Below are 18,339 nucleotides of genomic sequence, written 5' to 3' on the forward strand. Positions count from 1 at the left end.
TATAGATCTACCTACAGGCCTATAAACATTAATGTATAACGTATATAAATGTACACTCTATAGATCTACCTACAGGCCTATAAACATTAATGTATAACGTATATAAATGTACACTCTATAGATCTACCTACAGGCCTATAAAAATTAATGTATAACGTATATAAATGCACTGTATAGATCTACCTACACGCCTATAAACATTAATGTATAACGTATATAAATGCACTGTATAGATCTACCTACAGGCCTATAAACCAAGTACTCTGTAAAGTGAGCTACAAGTATTGATCAGTTTAAAGAGTATCTTGTGTAAAATGCGCTAAAAACCTGACCTCACTGATAACTTCGTGTCAAATGAACTAAAAATGCTCTGTAACAAGTGAGTAAGTACAAGAATTCCACGGAAGTGGATGTGTCGCCTGCACAGGAAGCTGGGAGATTACGAAGAAATAGATACACTTTTCATTTCAAGAAATAATGTATAAAGTAAGCAATAATCATAGATTATGTTTTTGGATGGCATCATTTTGTTATATAATCTGTTATTCTGGGAAGAATACTTTTAAGGAACTTGCTATGGATACTCATTGTCTCAATTCCACTTTTGGTAAGGAAGCACTGCATGAAGTTTGAGTTTGATCGGCCCTAGGAAACTCAAGTTATCGCACGAAAACAGATTTTCTGTTTATAGTAACAGTGACCTTGACCTTTGACCTTTGGACCTGAAAAGCAATCCCAAGCAAGCACTTTTGGTAAGGAAGTACTGCATGAAGTTTGAGTATAAACGGCCCAAGGAAACTCAAGTTATCGCACAAAAACAGATTTTCTATTTATAGTAATAGTGACCTTGACCTTTGGACCTGAAAAGCAATCCCAAGCAAGCACTTTTGGTAAGGAAGCACTGCATGAAGTTTGAGTATAAACGGCCCAAGGAAACTCAAGTTATCGCACAAAAACCTCTGTGCGGACGCCGACGCCACCGACGCCGACATAGCAATACCTATGGGCACCATCTTTTCGAAGGCGACACAAAAATGACAAATAAAAGTTCACTGAGTACTTTGTGTCAAGTCCAACAAAACCTCCCTTTATCGATATGTTTATATACTATATCTTAATCAGAAAAACATCCAAAGTTCTTGTGATGGTTCGATATAAACAAGCCATTCGGATTGATATGTCTCGCCTGTGCCCCGCTTCGACCATCAACCACATATCAAGTCTGGTTGATAGCACTTATAGTTTCAGAGAAATTAACTAAAACGCAGGAACTTAATGTTGATGGAGATGCTGACAAAGTCGATGGACCATGAAAGGTAGGCAGCATCCAGCATTTCATGCATGGGTTGAGATGTACTAACTCAGATGCATCTATGGTGCAAGTTTAGTTGGTATAGAACTTATATTTTCAGTGTAACCAACTAAAATTCAAAAACTTAATGTTGACGCCACCACCGCCGCTGCCATTGCCGGAAAGCAACACTATATTTGGCCTAGTCTCACTTCCGCTACCTCGGGGCGGCGAGGCCAAAAGTAAGTTTATGTTGACACCACAACACAGAAAGGGATCTTTGTGTGTTGTGTCATAAATTAACACTTGCCCTGATGAACCTTTAAAGCGGTGAAAGTGATAAGGAGGTACTGAGAAACTCTTTGTCATTTGTTTTTTTCATATACTATATCTATATTTATATATATATTCTATATTTATATAAAGACATATTCAAACACCACTGGATATATAAATGTATTCAAATCTGCATCATACCAGACACATGCCATATAATAACCATGCTAGATATTGGAGGAATTAAGTCAGTGTTTTACGTGTACTGTGTGCTTTATATTTGTCTGTTCCATATCTACATGATGAAGAGTAGTTTACAGGGTTTATATAGAGCCCCATACATATATATTTGGCTGTTCCATACCTACTTGTTCAAGAGTAACTTACAGGGTGTAGAGCCCCATACATTTATATTTGGCTATTCCATACCTACTTGTTCAAGAGTAATTTACAGAGTGTAGAGCCCCATGCATATATATTTGGCTGTTCCATACCTACTTGTTCAAGAGTAATTTACAGGGTGTAGAGCCCCATGCATATATATTTGGCTGTTTCATACCTACTTGTTCAAGAGTAGTTTACAGGGTATAGAGCCCCATGCATATATATTTGGCTGTTCCATACCTACATGTTCAAGAGTAGTTTACAGGGTGTAGAGACCCATATATTTATATATGGCTGTTTCAATCAGGTCTACATGATTAAAAGTGGTCTACAGGGTGTAGAGCCCCATACATTTATATATGGCTGTTTCAATCAGGTCTACATGTTTAAAAGTGGTTTACAGGGTGTAGAGCCCTATACATTTACATTGGGCTGTTCCATATTTACATGATGAATGAGGAACTACAGGGTGTAGAGCCCCATAACCTTACACATAAGATTTGGTTGTTCTGTTCCATATATACAACAATCTGACAGTCATATCAAACATGCCTGTCATATCTGTTTAGCATAGAGGAGAGAAGGTGTCTGAAGGGGAGACGGAATAGGGAAAGAAGGTGGTAGGAAAGGGAGACCAGCACTATACAGAGCAGAGAGAAAGAATCACAGAGGTACAGAAGGATGAAAGACCATATAGTAACGGGGAGGGTGCTACAAACAGCTCAAGAGGGTTAATAGATGAGAGAGCTACAGATCTAAATGAGTAAAGGTTTCGATAAAGGGTAGGTACTGAAAATAGGCATACAGAAGTCAGGCCATAAAACAGGGGCCACATAGGAGTATACAGGGGTTACGAGACTGGGAGGAACTATAAAGGGTATACAGGGGTTAGGTGAGGAGGAGGGGGCTACAAAGGAGTATACAGGGGTAAGGTGAGGAGGAGGGGGCCACATAGGAGTATACAGGGGTTACGAGACTGGGAGGAACTACAAAGGGAATACAGGGGTTAGGTGAGGAGGAGGGGGCCACAGAGGGGTATACAGGGGTTACGAGACTGGGAGGTACTACAAAAGGAATACAGGGGTTAGGTGAGGAGGAGGAACTATAAAGGGTATACAGGGATTAGGTGAGGAGGAAGGGGCTACAGAGGGGTATACAGGGGTAAGGTGAGGAGGAGGGGGCCACATAGGAGTATACAGGGGTTACGAGACTGGGAGGGACTACAAAGGGTATACAGGGGTAAGGTGAGGAGGAGGGGGCCACATAGGAGTATACAGGGGTTACGAGACTGGGAGGAACTACAAAGGGTATACAGGGGTAAGGTGAGGAGGAGGGGGCTACATAGGAGTATACAGGGGTAAGGTAAGGAGGAGGGGGCCGCATAGGAGTATACAGGGGTTACGAGACTGGGAGGGACTACAAAGGGTATACAGGGGTAAGGTGAGGAGGAGGGGTCCACAAAGGAGTATACAGGGGTAAGGTGAGGAGGGGGGGCCACAGAGGGGTATACAGGGGTAAGGTGAGGAGGAGCGGGCCACATAGGAGTATACAGGGGTAAGGTAAGGAGGAGGGGGCCGCATAGGAGTATACAGGGGTTACGAGACGGGGAGGAACTACAAAGGGTATACAGGGGGAAGGTGAGGAGGGGGGGGCTACATAGGAGTATACAGGGGTAAGGTAAGGAGGAGGGAGCCACATAGGAGTATACAGGGGTTACGAGACTGGGAGGAACTACAAAGGGAATACAGGGGTTAGGTGAGGAGGAGGGGCCACAGAGGGGTATACAGGGGTAAGGTAAGGAAGAGGGGGCCACATAGGAGTATACAGGGGTAAGGTGAGGAGGAGGGGGCCACATAGGAGTATACAGGGGTTACGAGACTCCCCAGCTGACAGCTCCCCAGGTATTGTAGTGTGTTACATTTCACTAGTGCTATGTAGTGTATATGCAGTGTAGTGTTTGTAGTGTGTTACATTTCACTAGTGCTATGGAGTGTATATGCAGTGTAGTGTATGTAGTGTTTTACATTTCACTAGTCCTATGTAGTGTTTATGCAGTGTAGTGTTTGTAGTAGGGGTAAGGTGAGGAGGAGGGGGCCACATAGGAGTATACAGGGGTTACGAGACTCCCCAGCTGACAGCTCCCCAGGTATTGTAGTGTGTTCCATTTCACTAGTGCTATGTAGTGTATATGCTGTGTAGTGTATGTAGTGTGTTACATTTCAGTAGTGCTATGTAGTGTATATGCAGTGTAGTGTTTGTAGTGTGTTTCATTTCACTAGTCCTATGTAGTGTTTATGCAGTGTAGTGTATGTAGTGTGTTACGTTTCACTAGTGTTATGTAGTGTATATGCAGTGTAGTGTATGGAGTGTGTTACATTTCACTAGTGCTATGTAATGTATATGCAGTGTAGTGTATGTAGTGTTTTACATTTCACGAGTGCTATGTAGTGTTTATGCAGTGTAGTGTATGTAGTGTGTTACGTTTCACTAGTGTTATGTAGTGTATATGCAGTGTAGTGTATGGAGTGTGTTACATTTCACTAGTGCTATGTAGCGTATATGCAATGTAGTGTATGTAGTGTGTTACATGCAGTGTAGCGTATGTAGTGTGTTACATTTCACTAGTGCTATGGAGTGTATATGCAGTGTAGTGTATGTAGTGTTTTACATTTCACTAGTCCTATGTAGTGTTTATGCAGTGTAGTGTATGTAGTGTGCTACATTTCACTAGTGCTATGTAGTGTATATGCTGTGTAGTGTATGTAGTGTGTTACATTTCAGTAGTGCTATGTAGTGTATATGCAGTGTAGTGTATATAGTGTGTTACATTTCACTAGTGCTATGTAGCGTATATGCAATGTAGTGTATGTAGTGTGTTACATGCAGTGTAGTGTATGTAGTGTGTTACATGCAGTGTAGCGTATGTAGTGTGTTACATTTCACTAGTGCTATGTAGTGTTTATGCAGTGTAGTGTATGTAGTGTGCTACATTTCATTAGTCCTATGTAGTGTATATGCAGTGTAGTGTATGTAGTGTTTTACATTTCACTAGTGTTATGTAGTGTATATGCAGTGTAGTGTATGTAGTGTGCTACATTTCACTAGTGCTATGTAGTGTATCTGTTATGCTTGGTAGTGTATATGTAGTGTATAATTATGTAGTATATGTAGTGTAAATGTAGTGTAGTATATGTAGTGTATATGTAATGTAGGATATGTAGTGTAGTATATGTGGTGTAAATATAGTTATACTTGGTAGTGTAGTATATGTAGTGTAGTATATGTAGTGTATATGTAGTGTAGTATATGTAGTGTATATGTAGTGTATTTAATGCAGTGTATATGTAGTGTATTACATTGCACTGGTCCTATGAAGTGTGAATGTAATTGTATTTTGGAGTGTATATTTAATATATTTTTATGAAGTGTATATGTTATGTTGTGTATGTAGTATATATGTAGTATATTTTATGAGGTGTATGTGTAATGTATTTTATGTAGTGTATATGTAATGCATTGTGTGAAGTGTATGTGTAATATATTGTATGTAGTATATATGTAATGTATTGTATGTAGTATATATGTAATGTATTTTATAAAGTGTATATGAAACATATTTTATGTAATGTATATGTAATGTATTGTATGTAGAATATATGTAATGTATTTCATGAAGTATATATGTAACATATTTTATGTAATGTATATGTAATGTATTGTATGTAGTATATATGTAATGTATTTTATGTAATGTATATGTAATGTATTGTATGTAGTATATATGTAATGTATTTTATGTAGTGTATTGCATCCTGTTGGTCCTCTTTACCATGTATCGGTCCATGTCCTGTCTGATTTCGGTTGTAGAGGAGATGTATTTTGACATGAGCAGTCAGTATAATGAAAGGTGGTAAAATCAATAGAAATTTACATGTTCCTCATGGTTACTGGCACAGTCAACAGTTGCAGCAGGATTTCAAAGTGGTTCTGGGGAAACCACTGACAAAGTATGAAACTGAGTAAATCTTCATGAATCACAGAAACAAATCTTTAAGAAAGATGAAAATTGTACTTTTAAGTTGACCAATTTATGAAGGAAAACCTCCCTCACAAACATATATTTGGCAGGAACTCAAGATAAATCTGTATGAAACACTGTATCTGTGTGTGTACTGCTCTATAGAGTTCCACATCCTAAAGCCTAAAGCACTCATCTTCTCATAAACATAGGATGGTGGTGCTTCCACGGGGTAATAAACCAGGATAACATGGAGATTTCCTGAGGTATCCAGGGAAACGCTTCTTCAGAGTTTCACTTTGTAGGAAAACAGACTTTAACAGTTTAATAAACAGGTGATAGTAGTATTTACATCAGTCGGCAGGAGACTGTCAGGCGTTATTTATCATCTCTTTGTTGGTTTCTTTACAGAGGTTGTGTAAAATTTGCCGTTTTTACCTGTACAAAGTAAATGTATGATCTTATTGTTTTTACCTGTACAAAGTAAAGGTGTGATCTGATTGTTTTTACCTGTACAAAGTAAATGCATGATCTTATTGTTTTTACCTGTACAAAGTAAAGGTGTGATCTGATTGTTTTTACCTGTACAAAGTAAATGTATAATCTTATTGTTTTACCTGTACAAAGTAAAGGTGCAATCTGATTGTTTTTACCTGTACAAAGTAAAGTATGATCAGATTGTTCTTACCTGTACAAAGTAAAGGTATGATCAGATTGTTCTTACCTGTACAAAGTAAATGTATGATCTTATTGTTTTTACCTGTACAATTAAAGATATGATCAGATTGTTTTTACCTTTACAATGTAAAGTATGATCAGATTGTTCTTACCTGTACAAAGTAAAGGTATGATCAGATTGTTTTAACCTGTACAAAGTAAAGGTATGATCAGATTGTTCTTACATGTACCTGTACAAAGTAAAGATATGATCTTATTGTTTTTATTTTTCACTTAATTAAAAAACACATGTCTTCTATCAATCTCCAACTTTCAGAAAAGGTCTACATGGCCTGTATCTTACTGTAAAAGGTCTACATGGCCTGTATCTTACTGTAAATGGTTTACATGGCCTGTGTCTTACTGTAAAAGGTCTACATGGCCTGTGTCTTACTGTAAAAGGTCTACATGGCCTGTGTCTTAATGTAAAAGGTCTAAATAGCATGTGCCTTACTGTAAAAGGTCTACATGGCCTGTGTCTTACTGTAAAAGGTCTACATGGCCTGTGTCTTACTGTAAAAGGTCTACATGGCCTGTGTCTTACTCTGAAATTGCCACATGGCCTGTATCTTACAAAAGAAAGATCCCATGATTTTTGCACCCTCCATCAAAGTATTTCCATGGGTTCTACAAAAAAGTGATATTTTCAAACAAACATGTACAACTGCAGACCTAAGGAAACCTTCATATTGAAAGAATCCATCTAGTCATTCTGAAGAAATTACAGCTTTAACAAGAAATATTTAAGGATGGTCGGACAGACCACAGAAAAAGGGCAATTTGTACAGCCATACATCTGATTATAGTGAACTGAAAAGGTCACCATGGCCTGTAACTTACAGAAACAAGAGTACCGCAGGGCGGAACAAAATACGCCCGTCGAATGCCATATTGTGGTATATCTTTCTTACATTCAAATAAGATCTGCATCAATCTAAGAGTGGTTAGCTGATATGCTATAAAAAATGTAGGAGAAAATCTTCAGACAAAAAATCAAATACTGAAATGAACAAAAGGCAATAAATTTTGCAATAATAGTTGAATCAAAATTCTTTTAAGGGAGACACAACTTCATATCATGATTATAAAGTATACCAAGTTTCAAAGAGATCCGTTGAAAAATGTAGGAGGAGATTTCCGGACAAAAAATCAAATACTGAAATGAACAAAGGGCAATAACTTTTGGAAAAATTGTGGAATCAAAATTCTTTTAAGGGAGACACAATTTCATATCATGATTATCATGTTTACCAAGTGTCAAAGAGATCGGTCAAAAAAATGTAGGGGGAGATCTCAGGACAAAAATCAAAAACTGAAATGAACAAAGGGCAATAACTTTTGGAAAAATTGTTGAATCAAAATTCTTTCAAGGGAGACACAACTTCATATCATGATTATAATGTATACCAAGTTTCAAATAGATCAGTCGAAAAATGTAGGAGGAGATTGCCGGACAAAGAAAGTTAACGCCGGACGGATGGACAACCCCATACCATAATACTACCGTCAAATTTGACGTTTGTATAAAAAGTACACATGACCTGTCTTTCACATGAAAAGTTCCACATGGCCTGCAGTTTACAGAAAAGTTTCAAATGGTCTGTATCTTACAGAAAAGGACTGCAGGGCCTGTAACTGTAGCTGTAAGAAAAGGTCCATGTGGCATTATACTTTCTAACTTAAAATGCAAAAATGTCACCATGGCTAAATCTAAAACAAAACACTCACAGGGCTTCAAACTTTTTTTTAATACAGACAATACTTTTGACATAATATAGACATGTACATATACAGGTAGCTCTGAGGATGTGAGGATGTGTGATTTTGTGTCAGTGATGTTGTGTTGTAGGTAGTGTTGTGAGGATGTGTGCTGGTATGTCAGTGGTGTTGTGTTGTAAGTGGTGTTGTGAGGATGTGTGATGGTGTGTCAGTGGTGTTGTGTTGTAGGGGGTGTTGTGAGAATGCGTGATGGTGTGTCAGTGGTGTTATGTAGTAAGTGGTGTTGTGAGGATGTGTGATGGTGTGTCTGTGGTGTTGTGTTGTAGGTGGTGATGTGAGGATGTGTGATGGTGTGTCAGTGGTGTTGTGTTGTAGGTAGTGTTGTGAGGATGTGTGCTGGTATGTCAGTGATGTTGTGTTGTAAGTGGTGTTGTGAGGATGTGTGCTTGTGTGTCAGTGGTGTTGTGTTGTAAGTGGTGTTGTGAGGATGTGTGATGGTGTGTCTGTGGTGTTGTGTTGTAGGTGGTGATGTGAGGATGTGTGTTGGAGTGTCAGTGGTGTTGTGTTGTAGGTGGTGTTGTGAGGATGTGTGATTTTGTGTCAGTGATGTTGTGTTGTAGGTGGTGTTGTGAGGATATGTGTTGGTATGTCAGTGGTGTTATGTAGTAAGTGGTGTTGTGAGGATGTGTGATTTTGTGTCAGTGGTATTGTGTTGTAGGTGGTGTTGTGAGGATGTGTGATGGTGTGTCAGTGATGTTGTGTTGTAGGTGGTGTTGTGTCAATGGTGTTGTGAGGATGTGTGATGGTGTGTCAGTGGTGTTGTGTTGTAGGTGGTGTTGTGAGAATGCGTGATGGTGTGTCAGTGGTGTTATGTTGTAGGTGGTGTTGTGAGGATATGTGTTGGTATGTCAGTGATGTTGTGTTGTAGGTGGTGATGTGAGGATGTGTGTTGGTATGTCAGTGGTGTTGTGTTGTAGGTGGTGTTGTGAGAATGCGTGATGGTGTGTCAGTGATGTTGTGTTGTAGGTGGTGATGTGAGGATGTGTGTTGGTATGTCAGTGGTGTTGTGTTGTAGGTGGTGTTGTGAGAATGTGTGATGGTGTGTCAGTGATGTTGTGTTGTAGGTGGTGATGTGAGGATATGTGTTGGTATGTCAGTGGTGTTGTGTTAATAGTGATGTTTTGTTAGAGTTGTGTTCATGTTTGATGGTGTTGTGATGATTGTGTTGATGGTGATATATTGATGTTGTTCGATGGTGGTGTGAAGATGGTGTTGTGTTGATATTAATGTTATATTAAAGTTGATAGTGTGTGTGTGTATGTTGATTATGTTGTATGTATCGTCCTTATAGTCTGGGAGTGCCTCCAACGGCTTCCATACCATGTATTAAATATTATATGATTGGACTAAAGCTAGACACTCTTAACCACAGCTACAGTACAAACGTACACTAACAGATCTCTGTAACCTCACACAGCATTCTTCATTACACACACCTGACATCACACATCACAATAGCTCAGACAACAAACCTGGAATGGCTATTTTATATACAACAAAGCTGAGCTATGTGTCCATGGTCATATGTATCACAATATTTGATTGGTCAATATTACAGTGTTTCTTGAAGTCTGAATTTAGAAACAGACCTATTTATGTGTTACACACAAGGATTCATTCACAGCTCTTTGTAACAAAGTTTCTGATTGGTGCAGTGGGTCCACAGCTCTTTGTAACAAAGTATCTGATTTGTATAATCTGAAGCTTGTCCTAATTTGTGTGCCCTAACAACGATTTGTCTTACTTCAGTTTGCAGTATGTCAGTTTAGCACCAACACAATTCATGTTGTTCTGCTGAATACCACTCCACTCACCAGAATTAATTGACAGAAAGTTACAAGGTCACCATCATGACTAGATGACATTAATCAGGGCATAACCTGCAATCATAAACACACATAAATCCAACAGGTTTGATTCACTTGGTCTTCACTTGCGGCTATTGACTGTAATAAAGTTGATACTGATACTTTGTGCAATGGAACATTCAGGACAACGACAGTCTGTGTGTCCACAAAGCTGGCGTAAGCCCTTCCTGAACTCCTGGCTCATGCCTAGGTACACGAAGAACTTGTAACAGGAGTTACCAATGGCTATCCATAATAGATAGAAGTGAACATGATGGGGGTACGACGTGTATTGGTCAATGAATGCCCCATACAACTGTAGCATCAGCCATGGCAACCACGCAATACAAAAAATGATTGTCACCACAAAGTTCATAAAGTAATTCCCCGGCCGTGAGGCTGTTTCAGGTAAAATAGTCTCAAACATGTAGCGCTTTTTTTGGAAAGGACGTGTGAAGATGTATGCATTGGTGACAATGAGTGCCACCACTGCCGGAAACATCACCAAAACACCTGCAGTCACAAAGTACGGCTTGTGTGGCCCCGCCTCTATGGAACAGATAAACACTTCCTGGTAAAAGTTGGCCCTCTCAAACGAAAACAAAGGCGGGCAACAGAAACTGATGGCACCCAGCCATGCAAAGAAAATCCAACACATAGACCTCGTCGGTGTCATTGCAATTTTGTGTCTCTGTGGCTTTCTGACCGCTAGGTAGTGGTCAACACTCATCCATGACATGGAATATAGACCCGCGATAAAGAACACGGCTAACAAATATGCCTCGAAGTGGCAGAACTTCTCATCATTATAAATCCAGTTATTACTGAATGTACTGAAAACGGCAAACGGTGTGATAAACACACCCACACACAGGTCGGCCAGCGTCAGTGAACAGAAGTATATCTTGTTCATGTTCCTGAATGACTCTGTCCATGCCACGACCAATAAAATCAAGGTATTCGTGGTCACTATGGCAATGGTATAGATAATAGTGATGACACTTTCTGCGTAGTACTCCATCATTGACAGGGATACTTCTGCCTGGGGTAGGTCCTCTCAGATATCACTGATCTATGTCTGGTTCACCGGTTTCATCCTGAAGATCACATCACAGCAGTAGAACAGCTGTTCCTGGTTATGTAACCTTGATCAAGACATCCCCATGAGAGCAATATCCACTTTTCAAATTTAATCCCACACAAAACTTTGAGCATGTGATTAAAAACTAACAGAATCCTCCTTTACGGAAGCAGCTTGGAATTTCCAATACACATGTTTAATAACACTCCCATCACAGCCTACTACATGGAGGCTGGATTCAAACACATAGGCTTCAGGCCAAAATGTACAAATCACTGTGCTCCCTTTGATATTCCAAATGAAAATCTCATAATGATCCAAAAAATACCAATGGACTTGATTTATACGAAATACAAAGGTCCCATCAGATTGATTTCTCCAGTGGAAGATTATACCCCAAGGTATTTATCAGTATCAGATTCCATATTATGATTCCAGGTGGATCTGGTCAGGTATACTCCAGGTGTGATATAACACCTGCTGTACATTTGTACAGGTAACACTGGTGATGTACTATAACAAGGAGCCTGACATCTCCTAGGTTACCGTTGGTCGTCCTGTAAGACAGGTAGGTGTGTACTCACTGAAACACCTTTTAATCGTGGGGCAGACCTAGTGGGCCTGCTATTGATTGGGTTTGATCCCCAGTGTGCTGAGGATGACAGTGATCTCCATCTCATATCAACATACACAACATACCAACAATCCACATAATCACTGTAGTCTCACTGGCTCATACAGATAACACTGCTACATTTTGTTCTCATTCCTTCCAGTGGCAATTAATTAATTCACCATTTGTTTGACAATACACATGTGCATACAGGATTCTTTGTTATTCTGGAATCAATCGGCAGGTTACGTCTCCGAGTCACCACAGGTATCAGTACTGATACCACGTAACTACCATCAGATAAATCTCTATAGAACACACAAGTCACTCTGGGTAACACCCCAGTCAAAAGTCACTCTGAGTCACAAGTCACTCTGGGTCACTCCACAGACACAAGTCACTCAGAGTCAGAGGTCACTCTGGGTCACACCACAGACACAAGTCACTCTGAGTCACACCACAGACACAAGTCACTCTGGGTCACATCACAGTCACAGGTCACTCTGGGTCACATCACAGACACAAGTCACTCTGAGTCGCAAGTCACTCTGGGTCACACCACAGATACAAGTCACTCTGGGTCTCACCAAAGTCACAAGTCACTCTGGGTCACACCACAGTCACAAGTCACTCTGAGTCACACCACAGTCACTAGTCACTCTGAGTCACATGTCAATCTGGGTCACACCACAGTCACTAGTCACTCTTGGTCACACCAGAGTGATATTAGTCACCTCTGTTTCAGACTCAATAGTAATGTCCAATTTAGCATTTCCAAAGACAGAATAATAAAGCAATATGGTTTTCCTCTCTGTGTTTGTGGTCCTCAATATTAGGGTCGGCACAGGTGTCTGTGAAAAAACAGAAGTAACAAAGCCAATCAGAGTTACACCATTCCCAGTATCAATACAAACACTTCAAAATGAAGTCTGACAAACTTGATTTTCAAAGTTACATTAAATAACTTCAATAATTTTTATATCTAAACAATAAATTAAATCTATAATGATCTTTAATGAGTTATTTACAGCAAAGCCTCGAAATAATAGCATCAATGTCCTTTATTTTAACATGATAATACACAGACTTGTTAACATATGTTTAAACAATGAAATATAAACTATCAATACTATCAATATAAGTAGTATAAAATACCTGTGTCTGTAAGAGGCTATGAAGTCGGGTGTTTCTCCGTCGACCTCACCACCACACAATAGAGGGTGATCACACAGCAGTTATCCCTACCGGCTAAAGACACTCAATTTCAGTGCTGTGTTTGATACAGCGACAGAGGCAAAGAATCTGCAACCCCGACACAAGAAATGTCTCCAAGCTCTCTACGATACAGTGGTGGTGTCCCCTTGGAGTTGTCAAGGCTATTTATTATCCACCTCCTTTAAAACAATTATCCATGGCACCACACGAAACTGTCTTGTACACTTCCTTCTCACAAGTATGGCTCTTTATTTTCTACCATCTTCATAAGAATAGATTTAGATATAACTGCAGAAGCCTCCAATTTGCCTTCAGATATACTGATTATGTCAAAAGCTATATCCAATGGAACGATGCTTGAAGCACAAAGCCTACTTCCTACAAATTGTAGTTCATCACAATATTCAATTATAAGCAGAAATATTGAGCAGTGTAGCCCTGGGGCAGGAATAACAATGACACACACACACATACATGGAGTCCTGACACACCCAGCTCTAATAATCCATTTCAGACAAACAATGGTACAACCTGGCCAGCCAATCACTCCCAGGCCTTACTGCACACTCTGGTGTTGAGGCTTTGTTAAACAGGTGTGGAGTAGGAGGAGGAACTGGTATCAAATGAATCTGACCTGGACTGGTCTTAGAACATACAGTTAATTAAGTAGGTCGGATAATGAACTACGGAGGCACAATGTAGACACCTATAGGTCGGATAGTGTCAGAGACTTGCTGTAATTATTACCAGTGATCCTTCGTCAGAGACTTGCTGTAATTATCACCAGTGATCCTTCGTCAGAGACTTGCGGTAACTATTACCATTGATCCTTCATCATAGACTTGCTGTAACCATGAACAGATATCCTTTGTCACAGACTTGCTGTAATTATTACCAGTGATCCTTCTTCAGAGACTTGCTGTAACTATTTCCATTGATCTTTCATCATAGACTTGCTGTTACTATGAACAGATATCCTTTGTCACAGACTTGCTGTAATTATTACCAGTGATCCTTCTTCAGAGACTTGCTGTAACTATTAACAGATATCCTTTGTCAGAGACTTGCTATAATTATTACCAGTGATCCTTCGTCGGAGACTTGCTGTAATTATTACCAGTGATCCTTCGGCAGGGACTTGCTGTAATTATTACCAGTGATCGTTTGTCAGAGACTTGCTGTAACTATTACCATTGATCCTTCGTCATAGACTTGCTGTAACTATGAACAGATATCCTTTGTCAGAGACTTACTGTAATTATTACCAGTGATCCTTTGTAAGAGACTTGCTGTAATTATTACCAGTGATCCTTTGTCAGAGACTTGTTGTAATTATTACCAGTGATCCTTCGTCAGAGACTTGCTGTAATTATTACCAGTGATCCTTTGTCGGAGACTGCTGTATCTTTGAAATGACTGGTATTCCTACATTGCCATGCAGTTATGTAGTTCTCATGTAAGTAATAAATCGTGTTGGTATTGATTTAGGCTGCCTATTGGTACTCAATACTCGATACATCAGCAGTAATCTCGGCCGTAATACCTATCGTATAAATCCTTGCCAGCCTCATTTAACAACGTCTGGCTCTGCATTGGCACAACAACACATCTTCAGTCAGCTCAAATATTCCCTCACAATGTCTACTGACATGGAAACAATTTATTCCATAATAAATTCTCTGCAGAATTCTGTTTTCTTCAAATGTATATCATATAGATGTTGAATGGGAACTGTTTGTTCTTTTTTTTTTATCTCAAACAGTTTGTTGTCAGCTGAACTTGTTTCAATGATGCGGTTTCTATGGAAACAATCTCAACTTTCCAGTAATCCAGTAAGAAATATTATATATGTAGGCATTTATTCCATATCAAGTGTCATACACAACCTGTTCAAATATCAATCACGTCCTTATCTCGGTAGCTAAGTCAGACCTGGGACAATAATCCTGTGATTGCAGCACCATGACTGGTGTGCTCCCTGCCTATCACAACCCTATAAACTGTTGCTTGCCTATCAGAGACCACTATCCTTATTCCCGGCTGGCTACAGTGACATAGAGAGGGTTCTGCTGATTTATGGTAGCAGGCAGTCACCCGACTCATTGGTCAGTGTTTGGGAATTACCAGAGACATGGTACAGCTGCCAGGATTAGGGTATTGAACAAGTATGGGATGATGTTATCTATCAATACACTGTCACTCCAGAGACACATTAGGATGCTGAATATCCTTATTCTCCCATAGTTATTAATCCATATCACCAAAATCTTTGAAGCTGTAATTTCTGTGTTTGCCAGACAATTGATCTTTGTTGACCCATTTCTAATTCATTTCACAATGACATAAATGGAAACCTGCGTTGTTGTCTGTTGTACAGGGACTGTTGGAGACCTGTGCTGTTGTCTAGCTGTTGTACAGAGCCTGTTGGAATGCTGTGATGCAGTGCCACTTTCACATTCTACAACAATCTTGTCAGCAGGAGTTTACACAATGATGATGTGATTTACATAACAAAAAGCCTCTCCCAGGGTCAGAACCAATTACAGCTGGTTTTGGCCAAACTGAAAAATGCTTCCTTGGTCACTAGTGGCAAGTACTTCCGAAGGGTAACATCAGTAGCAGGAGTGACTGGTGGTGTAACATCAGTCCTGGAAAACAGAGAATACAAGGTCAATAAAAAAGGACGAAGGAAATCTGGGTCACCTACAATTAGCCATTATATACTGGGTCTAGTTGTGTAAATGAAGCAAAACGCCTCAAAAGACGCAGCAAGGACACCACAGCTTGGAGAGAAATCGAGGACACCCTAATTCATCTCAACCTAGTCTGATATAGCTCTATCATGCTAGCATATTCACCTCACTCGTTCACATCCATTGTGTTAAGTTCTGAGACATTAACACTGCAGTTATGGCACTCAAAAAACCATTGTTACCTCCATCACTGCCACCATCAAACCAGGGGAAGGGCAGTTGTTGTAATTGATTGTGACTGAGGCTCTGCTACAGTACACTCATACTTATCTGGTGCATATTATGTAACTGGTTATCAGTGCACAGGTATAAATGGCATACAGATGTATTGTGACAGTAAGATGTAGGATTGTATCTATCTCATAAAACTTCCAAATATCATTATTGATCAATCAAAATGCTAACTCTATCATTTACAAAGTAGAGAATATTATATCAATGCAGTTCAGATTTATTTGAAGCGAGAACATAATTAGAAGTGTTTACATCTATTTTACCTTAAATGTTATACTGAAACATTCCACCATGTTTCCTGATCAAATATCTCCTATTACCTCAGTGTACAGATAATGTTAAATGGGACAAATAACATCATACAAATGTCATAATGTGCATTTTGTAATATACTAATTTTCCAGAGTTTTAATCAGAAGAACACTCAACAGATTCAACTTATAACTTATAACAAGAGGCCTAATGGGCCTGCATCGTTTCAGTACAGGTGTGAATGTCATGTGTTAGGATAGGTGTGAATGTCAGGTATCAGTACAGGTGTGATGTAATTGCTAAGGGAAGTGATGACATTATTCTGTACCATATCTGTTTCTACTACTCATAATTGGGTTGTCAATCTAACTTTACTCCAAAATAGAATGAAACATCACTTCTAACAAATGAACCAAGGATTTAACACACATAAAAAAGAGTTGACATTTAAAATTACAAGGTTAAAACAGAAACAATTCCTAAAACATTGCATAAAATTCATTTTGTCATGCAATCAGCATCACTTGCAAATCAGCATCCCTACACTAGAGTGTTAATGAGGCCTGATGAACAGTGATGAAGTTATGAAGGAGTGACACCTGTGAGAGCCAGGCTAGATCATTAGAGCTTCTCAACAGTTCACATGTTACACCTGAAAGCAACACCATGAAATTGATCAGATATCAGCTTGTTAGATGCCACTTCCATTCTAAGGGTTTGTGTAGTATGTTTAGGTCAACAACAGTTCTGACCGATATTAAAAATACATACATGAATCCTGACTGTGATACCATGGAAACACATGAATCTTAACTATGATACCATGGAGACACATGAATCCTAACTATGATACCAGGAAAATACATGGATCCTGACTATGATACCATGGAGACACATGAATCTTGACTGTGATATAATGGAGACACATGAATCTTGACTGTGATACCATGGAGACATATGGATCCTGACTGTGATATAATGGAGACATATGGATCCTGACTGTGATATCCTGGAGACACGTGAATCCTAACTATGATATCATGGATTCACATCAATCCAAACTGTGATACCATGGAGACATCTGAATCCTTACTGTGATACCATGGAGACACATGATTCCTAACTATGATACCATGGAGACACATGAATCCGAACTATGATACCATGGAGACACATGAATCCTAACTATGATACCATGGAGACACATGGATCCTAACTATGATACCATGGAGACACATGAATCCTAACTGTGATACCATGGAGACATATGATTCCTAACTGTGATACCATGGAGACACATGAATCCTAACTGTGATACCATGGAGACACATCATGGAACTTTAACAGCAACATGTTTTTATATAGAAGCATGCATTGATTTTGATAAACAGAAATCTTTTGAAAAGTGATTTAAAGCATATTTTATTGAAAGTTGAAAATACACAAAACAAATTCTCTCACCTTTAAAAGTTTCCTGATCACATTCCAGTTTTTCATTACAAGTAAGTTGTGTATCCAGTAGTTAGTTTTTTCAGTATAAGTTGTTAGTCCAGTTTTCCACTATGTAAGTTGCTTGTCCAGTTTTCCACAGTATAATTTTAAGTTGCTTGTCCAGTTTTTCACTGTGTAAGTTGCTCGTCCAGTTTTTCACTGTGTTAGTTGTTAATCCAGTTTTCCACTGTGTAAGTTGTAAGTCCAGTTTTCCACTGTGTAAGTTGTAAGTCCAGTTTTCCACTGTGTAAGTTGCTTGTCCAGTTTTCCACTGTGTAAGTTGCTTGTCCAGTTTTTCACTGTGTAAGTTGTTAGTCCAGTTTTCCACTGTGTAAGTTGTAAGTCCAGTTTTCCACTGTGTAAGTTGCTTGTCCAGTTTTCCACTGTG

The 18,339-nt window shown here is 39.2% G+C and overlaps 2 protein-coding genes across 2 annotated transcripts in view; both read right to left on the reverse strand.

The window, feature by feature from the left end:
• LOC110466518 (dipeptidyl peptidase 2-like) overlaps window positions 1-18,339 on the reverse strand; it is a 70,893-nt gene that overhangs the window by 37,216 nt on the left and 15,338 nt on the right. The window lies entirely within an intron of this gene.
• On the reverse strand, window positions 9,481-12,606 carry LOC110466523 (probable G-protein coupled receptor 21). The gene has a single exon (XM_021523072.1). The coding sequence runs from the start codon at window positions 11,334-11,336 to the stop codon at window positions 10,395-10,397; it is 942 nt and encodes a 313-aa protein (XP_021378747.1). The 5' UTR covers window positions 11,337-12,606; the 3' UTR covers window positions 9,481-10,394.

This window comes from Mizuhopecten yessoensis, unplaced genomic scaffold (assembly GCF_002113885.1).
Source record: "Mizuhopecten yessoensis strain PY_sf001 unplaced genomic scaffold, ASM211388v2 scaffold1683, whole genome shotgun sequence".
In the NCBI taxonomy this organism is placed as follows: Eukaryota; Metazoa; Mollusca; class Bivalvia; order Pectinida; family Pectinidae; genus Mizuhopecten; species Mizuhopecten yessoensis.